The following is a 9,432-nucleotide window of genomic DNA, read 5'->3' as shown; positions in this document are numbered from 1 at the left end:
CTCGGCTGCGACGCAGCTGCATCTGCCACGGGACAAAGGAAAAATACAGTAACTTTGAAAAGCCCTTTGATTTTCCGCGATGTGCAATCAAGTGGATTCACTTCTGCTTCTGTCCCAACTCCAGGCGTCTGTTCCCCAGGTTGTCTCTGCGGAAAGTCTTCATTTCTAATTTACTGCCAATCCTGCAACCGTACGCCTCCCATATCTGTCTGTGTGGGCTGAGGAGCAGGGGAGAAAATACAAAGGTGTGCGTTAGGAGACGACCAATGTGGTGTTGATTACCTCGCTAGCAAACGAGGGTGGCCGGGTTCAGGAAGACAGAGAGCGAGAGGGAGACCGGAGAGGAACGGTGGAGAAGAGGCTGTTAACTGCCTTTCCATACAAGGAGAGAGAGGGGGAGAAAAGAGGTGGCGGGGGAGGAGAGTTAGGGAGGGAGGGAGGGAGAGAGAGAGAGAGAGAGAGAGAGAGGAGAGAAAGTTGAAAAGAAAGATAGAGACAGGAAGGTGAGGTCGATAAGGAGAGAGAGAGAGAGAGAGAGAGGAGAGGGACGCGAGTGGAGCCGTGTCCTCGCTCAGTTCCTGCTGCAGCTTCTCTCCGTCACTGACAGAGCCGGCATAGGTAGGACTCACACCCAGCCTCCATTCATTCTACACACAGTGAGAGCCTGACAGGGCGTCCAGTGGGTCCGGGATCTACAGCGGCAGCTTTCAGCGCATGAGTTTAGCAGATATTGAAGATACAGAGCATTTTCATGCCTTCAGCGTTTAAACATTACAGCTGTTTACAATTCTTGTGTTTTTGGTAGTTTCATGTCTAACAAATGCAATTCTGTTTCCTTTTAAATACTATTGTGTGTGTGTGTGTGTGTGTGTGTGTGTGTGTGTGTGTGTGTGTGTGTGTGTGTGTGTGTGTGTGTCTGTACACTCTGTTACTGTTGCTCTCTTGTGTCTCTCAGCGTCACTCCTTTTTAAACCATGCATCCGTCCCCTTTGTTGAATGTGTGGATTCCGTTCGTCTTTGCAGCCAAACCATAATCTCCCGACTGTGTGAACCTCTGCCCACACCGCTCACGATCTCCCCCAGCTGCGTGAAACACAGTCGGCGTTGGCCTCCTGTTGGGACACATGTACCGGCCAGTGCGGTCGTGTCTCTGGGCAAATGCACGGAGGCGAAGTGTAACAAATAGATGCATATTACACAGAAGCAGGAATTTAAACCGAGGCCTCTGTTGTTTTCAGAGTCGGCCTCTTCCCGGTTTGCCTCGCTGCCGTCTCCTTGTTAAACGCTGCCTACCTCCCTCCTGCTGTTTGCACAAATCAGTGCTTGTGCACGCACCTACATGTCTGTGTGTGTGAGCTTAGGTAAATGTGTGTATTATCTCTGCATGAGGCTGCTGTAATTACACGGTGAAGGTGCTCATGGGGCGGCAGCCCCTCTGCCACATCTACTGGTTTTATTGGGTCTTGTGCCTCAAAAGCGCCGTCTGCTCACGCTGACTGATCAGAGTCTGTGCTTCATGTCGTCTGATGACCGCAGAGAAACGTCACACAGCCCGTTATCACTGATGCTACGTCTGGAGGAGCAGCAGCTGATATGAACGGGAAGCAGGTCTGTGTGTTGGTAAAGTTCACTGTGGGAATTCAAGAAATGTCTCTTGAGTGTGTTATAGTGTCTCTGTGACTCCTTCAGGGGGAAGGTTAAGCAAAGGACCAGACTGAGGTCTTGGTGTGTAACACAGCCGCCGCTAACGTTAATCAGAAACATGCCATTAGGTAAAAATCATCATCAGTCATCATCAGGGAAAAGCCTGCATCCAGTCTGACCTGCTTCTGTCAACTCAAGACAGACAAACTCTCCAGCTCCACTGGCCAAAGCCGACTGCAGGTATTATTAGTCAATATAACGTTACTTTTCCCGAAAGAAGGTTGCTTTTTGGAAGCTGTTGTGCAGTGGAGCGTCTCGGCCTGGCACCGCATCGGCCTCCTGCTGGGAGGCGAAGGTGCCGCCAATGAGCAGATCACATGACTGTGCAGCAGATCAAAGCCGGCTTGTGTCTCTACACACACAAGGTATTTTTACGGCCGGCTGTTAAACTGTGCTGCGGTTAATGTACATTTAATGGACACTGGGAATTGTTAAAAACCTCACTGACCCACAATCCAACGGTTAGTGAAGTGTCAGAGTTGGGCTTTTTGCGGCTCCGCTGGCAGCGTAACACAACCTGACCTCCACAAATAGACGTCAGGGACAATGTGCAGCGGGACACGCCGGTGACGAGCGCCGGCGGCGTGCCCGCGTGCCGCTCAGCCCAGATTTAAGCCTCTGCATTGTGCAGCTGCCTGGAGTTTTATAGTATAGTAACCCATCGAGAAGCCACGGATCATCACAAACAAACAGAAGGGGTCAGAGGTCACGAACTCAGGACTCGAGATAAGAGGGAAATAAATGCATGTGGAAGATGCACGACTCCTTATTTTCACTGGTCATGTGGAGCTCTGTGAGGAGGTCTGAGTGTCAGAGAGTTCAGCTGAGGTGCACACGCCCCTCTCTGACTCAGCAGCTTGTGGTCAGCGGATGGTCCGTCAGTGAGGTCAGTAGAGCAGGATGTTCCTCGGAGGCTTCATCCGTGCTGTTTTATTACAGGGAATGTCATCGTGACAATGAGAAGCTCGGCTCTGCACCAACACGCTCACAGCCCACGGGACCGGGAGGCTTTCATTTAATAGAAGTCTCGAGGGTCAACGGGTTCAATAAGCTTTTGCTCTTTTTTGATGTCTTGTCATATGAGGGAGGGGATGTGGAATTTTCCAACGTATGCCGATTTTCCTGGATTATCTGGGTCGGGTTTCCTCAATGCTCATGTTCGGAGCCTGTCGTTTGCCAAGGTTCTTCTCTGAGAACTCTCCAGCTTCTTGGCTTTCGATGCAGCGGTATCCATGGCGACGGCCTCGCTTCTTTTCCCAGCATGTGCGAACTCCCGCTCCAGCACAGCGGACTCATTATTATTCATCTCCCCCCCGTTTCTCCCAGATGACGTCACCCCAGCACCTGAGCTGCGCTTGGCTGCGGCGGCTGCTCGTCGTGCTGCTAGAACTTTGCCTGGCTTCTGCCGGACCGCTGCGACCGCTCAACGGGACGGAATGCACAGCCAGGGGTCCCGCTTCATACATCCTGGTCTTTACCGGCCACTGGAGCCCACAGGCCTTCCCCAAGCAGTACCCGCTGTTCCGGCCCCCTGCACAGTGGTCCAAACTCATGGGTGAGTCACACGTGAACGAAGAGCTTATTAGAGAATCAGACATTTCTGCTGGAAAGGTTAAACTGCACCTCTGTGGCTCATATGTCAGCACTCAGTTATTAGTCACATCGCAGATGAATAAAAGCAATCAAATAAAAGCAGAGACGCTGGCAGCGGGGAGATGGAGGGCCGGGCTGAGCTGGCAGCCTCGCTCGCCTTCACCTTCAGCTGAGTGCACAGGGGGTGAGACACGTTAATGAGCACAGCAGCAAAGAGCAAAGAAAAGCAGTTTAAACGCTACCAGATGGGGCTTTGTGCTCCTCTACCCGTCTAGTCATATCTTCAGTGTCTCCTCAGCTTAGTCTTATTCTGCTTTACCACAGTGTTGGCAGTAAAGACTGGGGTCAAGGATGGGGAGTTGTTAAAGGCGGGTGCTAATAGCGGGGGTGTGTTACTACCCCCCCCAATCTATAGCACGCATGATGGATGGCAGATGTTTACATGCTGATGCCCTCTTTACTCCATGTAGAGCAAAGCACTGGGGTCCTTGAAATACCCATACCAGCTTTAAATGTCCATGAACAATCGGCTCCGGTGGAGAGGAGACGAGGAATGGGCTTTGTCACAGGAACGGAAAAACAAAAAGGGCCTCACCAGCCTGGAGTCCACTGATGGAGGAGGGAAAGACTGGGAATGGAGTTTGTCCCAGTGCAAAGTAAACAAACGCCAGCGAGCGGTTTGGGCCTTTAGCTTCACTGGAGATCAGAGAGGAACCGAGGTACCGAGGTAGCAAGGACTCTGGCCGAGGACAGAGGAGATGAAAAAAGAAACCATGAACGATTTGGGAAAGATGGGAAGTGGGATTTAACATCTTAGTGGGTCTTTAACAATGACATGTTATCGAGTTTCCAGGACCTGACGCTTGTGGGAAATTTGTTAGGATGGAAATGAAATCAGGCGCAAAGCTGAAAGCGAAACGGGATCGTGCGCGAGGCGTGCTGCGCGGGTCACGCGTGCGGCCTGATGTGGCGTACGTGCTAATCCGTGTGTCAGGAGCCCCTGAGCGTGTGGGCGGCGAGCGGCGGCAGAACCATGGCCGCGCTCGTCAGCCCGTTTCTGGCTAACCTCACGCCGTCCTCAAAACCCGGCGGCTCAGTGGGCTCCAGCGCGCGGCCCAAGGACCTGCGGTACCAACAGCTGAGCCGAGAACAGCCCCCTAATTCCTAACAGATTTCATGAATAACCAGAACTAAACATGAGAATGTGGAGCGGGCCGTTCTGCTAGCCCACACGGTAAGAGAAGTCTCAAATAGGGCTTTCATAAACATTTTAATCATTTTTGCTCGCCATCTGGCTGCCAACTCCGGGAGCCTGACCTTTCTCCTGGCAGCTCCAGCCCGCGCTGTGGTTTTATCAGTAATAGATGGAGACAAGATATAACTATTACCGTGCAATAATGCCCCGCATTTTGTAAGCGCGCGGGCAGTTTCTTCAGAATTATCCATTTAAGTGCAGGAAGTAGAAGACAGTGGTAGAAATACACACAGGCTCCACGGTGGGAATGATCTCACTGTCTGGCTGTGGCTCTGTGGTCCTGCACTGACACTCGTGTGCATTCCACCCAATAAGAATCCCATTTCTCCTCTCCCCATTCTTCCAGCGGTCAGCCATAACCCCCACTTTCGCCTGTGGGACGAGGGCGCCGCAGCCGGTGCAGGGGTGCAGACCTTCGCCGAGCTGGGGCTGACGGCGGAGCTGATGAAGGCGGCGAAGGAGGCCAGGAAGGGACGCGCGGTGGGCGCCATGTACCGGACAGCCGGCATCCCCAACGGCATCGGGCACAGCTCCACGGAGCTGCTCCTGCAGCCCCGGCACCCACTGGTGGGCAGCACTGCAGCGCTCATTCATCACACATGCTCGGACGCAGTCGGCCTCGCAAACCATGTGCACGGGTTCCGTCGTTTCGCGCCCTGGGCCTCCCCTCAGCCCCTGTGCCTCCGCTCTGACCTCACCACTTCTTTCCGCTATCCAGTCGAACTATGTTTAGCCTGAGTGCCGGAGACCTGCAGCCACAAAAGCCCACATCCATCTCAAGCGCTCTGCACTCTGTCGGCTGCCGCTCGCCCCGCTGACGCTCAGCACACACACAGTTGGACTTTTCTGTCTACTTTGGCCTCTTTTTACGTCATGCATTGAATTAGGTTCACAGATTCAGCCCACTTAATGTAACTTCTTATATAAGTACACTATAAGGACTATCAGGAGCGAAGAGGGTATCTCTTCGCTCTGCAAACAAACAGCTTCCAGGAAGCATAAACGCAAACGTTACACTGACACAAAAACTGCAGAAGATCACATTTGCTTTGGATTAGAAGCCACCAATTATCCCACATTGAGGCCTAATAAAAGTGGACTTTTATAGGGCTGCAGCTATGTCTACTTAGGGCAGAGCTCAGCTCCTTGCTGGGCCGCTGGCTAACGCTGCTGCTGCTAAATAGTAAAGAGTTTGGTAACGAATGGATGCAGATGGATTATTTATTGAGGCTTGATCTAAATTTGGGGCCAGGGCTTTAAGAAAGGCAGGATTTTAGGTTGGTATGAAGACTCACACTATCCACAGATGAACGACAGACGCGTGTTTCCAGTATGTGTAAATCGCTGTAAGGCAGACTTTTACTGGTCAGAAAGAGGCGCGTGCCTGTTTGGAAGTGTGGTGACTTATACCAGCGTTTCTAACGTCACAAACGATCAGCAGCTTGAAAGCTTGTCGTCCGATGCTGCTTTTAAATGCATCTGTCTGCTTTTAGACCAGTGGAGAGACGGAGCAAAAAGCTGCTTGTGACCGTCGTGCGTTTCATTTGCCAATGACAGACGGAGAGACGTGAATCTGTTCACAGTCTCAGACTTGTTTTCGGTCTGTGTCCATAAATCACGTCATTTTTCTCCTGTCCACTAACCAAAACATTCATACGCAACGCTACAAGAATCCCCAACACACGATCCCTCCCTCCATAGTCACAAGGCTCCTGCTTTTGCTGTTAAATGTGTAATTGAAACCAGAGAGGTAACACCAAATAAATGCCATCCACCGTCCAGCTACACAGAAAAATAGGACAACAACAACTTCAAGGTGCTGCACAGGCAGACGGCTCCGCATGCGTTCGCGGACAACTCATTCTCTCCAGAGCGCAGAGATTTACGGTGATGGAATAAAAGTGAGAAGGATCATGGGAGCTTTGAGTAATGGTCCGTCTGCGTCTTTATATTGCGGACTGATCAAGGCAACCTTGAGGGATGCCCCTCAGTGGACGTGTGCCTTTCTGAGTGGCCAATGAATACAGCGGGATGAGTGATGGGAAAATAATGTTGTTTAAGAGGAGGATGAAAAGGACACGAGGAGGGATGGATGTCAGCAGGGAGCAGAAAGGAGGAATCAAGCGTAGGGGAACGCTGGAGGGTTGGGAAAAACAACAAGGGCTGCGTTCAGATTTGGTTTCATGCGTCACAGGCCAGAAGCAGACCTCGCGTGTCATACTCTACCTGCTTCTTGTCCCCAGTGCTCTTTGCTGCCCACTCGGTGGGCTTGATGTCAGCTCCAGCGCTCGGCGCTCTATCGGACTCCAGGCCGAGCGCCACCCAGCGCACCCTGTGAGGGCGGAGGCTTCCTGAGCGTGTGCTAACCGACGGGTCACTTCCTGCATGAAGTCACCAGCTCTTGGGAAACATCCATCACGCAGCAGATAGAGTGTAGCACTACACAGGGAACTACGTAGGCGCACGCATGTGTCTCCAGCCTCTCTGCATTGACCTGCGGCCAATCATTTGTGTGTAGAAACTATTAGCATGTGGTTGACGTGAGGACAATAGTCACATATTTTTTAAAAAACCACTGTCAGAGGAAGAGCTCAACACCATTAATCCTCAGAGGGAAATGAAGGGAACTGGAGCCAATAGTGATAGACATTAATTCAGTCTGTTCCAAAGCTGTGGCCTGACTGACTAATGAATAATTAATGCACTTCTACCATGAACTGTGTGTTCCTTTGCTCTCTTAGTTGTAATCAAATGTTCCCTTCCAGAGAGTGAAGTTTGCATTAACCTCGGTCTCTCCGTCAGTTGTCCGTGATGGTGAAGATCATCCCCAGCCCCGACTGGTTCGTGGGTGTGGACAGCCTGAACCTCTGCAAGGGCGGCCAGTGGAAAGAGGAAGTGACCCTCGATCTTCACCCCTATGACGCGGGGACAGACAGTGGATTCACTTTCTCGTCTCCCAACTTTCCCACCAGCCCCAGGGAAAACATCACAAAGGTGAGTTCTCACAGTGAACAAAACACAAATGCAAGCGTGAATTTGCAAAATCCCTTTCTCATTAATTTACTCACACCAGACAATGTCAATCTGCCGTGTCTTGCCATAATAAACAGATTAGCTTTAGATTTCTTAGCTGCCTGTGCTTAAATCATTCCTTGGCAGCTTCCGTGCCTGATCTGAAGTCATTTTCATACAGAAGGCCTCTCTTACGTAATAGACTATCCATCATTTCTCTGTCTGTGTTTCAAAGTGGGTTATTTGAACTTCTGTTGACAATCTGCTGGCTCTCTAGATGAAATGTTCCTCACTGTTCTCCACTGACTTGTTCAGATCACGTCTCAGATGCCAAACCACCCGGCCAACTCCTTCTACTATCCCCGCTTAAAGGAGCTTCCACCCATCGCTAGCATAAGGATCACTCGACAGAGCAGATCAGCCGGCCGCCAGGCCTCGATGTCTAATCACATTCTGCCAAACTCTATCAATCCCCACCACTTTTCAGGTAGGACCACACAACGCTGCACGTCAGTGAGGTCCATGGATTATAACTGGATGACTGATGATTGGTATGATTTGTATTGTATAGGAGTTTCCACATGAGCCGAGATGCCCTGTAATTATTCTAATCTGCCAGAAAGCATGGTTGCTCTGTGTGTTCACTGTTATGATGCTAATGACTAGATTTTGAGCATTATTTCATATGCATTAATGTTATATGTGTAGACTAGGTAGTAGGTGATAAACCCTAAAAATACATATGATGAATACAATGGACACAAGAAAGAAAACACGTTTTAATAGTTGGTATTGAAATAAATTTGGATATACTTATATTTTGACGTTAAGTCTTGGATGTTTATTATAATTACTAAATCCTTGGGGTGAATGGCAACAGTGAGCAAATCCTGTTTCACTGCTTATGTGAGTTGTGTTGTCGTCCAATCCTGAACAAAACCTACAGCATGTATGAATGAACAGGTAATACTGAATCCTTACGTTCACTCACTGGCCTCCTTCCTTCCATCACAGTGACCCCACTGGACTGTGAAGTGTCCCTCTGGTCCTCCTGGGGGTTGTGTCTGGGCCCCTGCTCCAGGGGAGGCGTCCGCCACCGGACGCGGTACATCCTTCTGCGGCCCGCCAACACTGGGACGCCCTGCCCCGAGCTGGAGGAACAGGCCGAATGCGTGCCACACAGCTGCATGAAGCGCCAGTAACTCACGGCCACGTCGAGCAAAAGGTTTGCCAGTATTCAACACTGGGACTTCGTTGCTTTTACTGCTGGACTGAAAAATGTACTTGTATGTATGTAATTTGTTACAGTGTTTTGTCTTTGTCGTGGCCAAATGCTACTGTACTTTAGTTTCAGCTTGCACGCTGCCCTGTGTATTTTTTTTTTGGCAATAAAGGGAAACATTTTGAACTTTCTGAGACAACAGTATAATTGTTTTTGGCAAAACATGTTTTTTTATAAATGATTGTGTGCAAAAATAAACATCTAAGAAAAGACCTGAGTGAGACATAACATGGTTTATTCATTACCTCTAACATATGCTAATGAAGTAGAGTTAAAATCTACACATGCACATACATAGAGAAAGACCACAAAGATCCCTGCATATGCTGCATAGCTCTGCAGGTGCAGAGGCATTTGTTTACATAGGCAACCTACACATGCTATGCACATGCAGGTCTTTGAAAATAACCTCACCCCCATTTTATAAATATCACCTTTCACAAGAACTACCTAAGTACTGACTCTAGGCTCAGAGCCAGACAGGAAAAGTTGTTGTTGTTTTATACAAAGGTAAGAATGTGTGTTGTTGTGAGAGTTTGTATACACTATATGATGTGTATGTCTTTTAAATAACTACCAATAAATA

The 9,432-nt window shown here is 49.7% G+C and overlaps 1 protein-coding gene across 1 annotated transcript; it reads left to right on the top strand.

Annotated features, from left to right (window-relative positions):
- Nucleotides 1-459: 459 nt before the first annotated feature.
- spon2a (spondin 2a, extracellular matrix protein) lies at nt 460-9,058 on the top strand. Its single transcript, XM_029164696.3, has 6 exons — nt 460-618; nt 3,031-3,259; nt 4,899-5,119; nt 7,355-7,546; nt 7,880-8,051; nt 8,579-9,058. The coding sequence occupies exons 2-6, from the start codon at nt 3,031-3,033 to the stop codon at nt 8,764-8,766; spliced, it is 1,002 nt and encodes a 333-aa protein (XP_029020529.1). The 5' UTR covers nt 460-618; the 3' UTR covers nt 8,767-9,058.
- Nucleotides 9,059-9,432: the final 374 nt, after the last annotated feature.

The sequence above is a fragment of the Betta splendens genome, chromosome 10 (genome assembly GCF_900634795.4).
Source record: "Betta splendens chromosome 10, fBetSpl5.4, whole genome shotgun sequence".
NCBI classification, from domain to species: Eukaryota; Metazoa; Chordata; class Actinopteri; order Anabantiformes; family Osphronemidae; genus Betta; species Betta splendens.
This window is presented reverse-complemented; position numbering and strand designations above follow the sequence as displayed.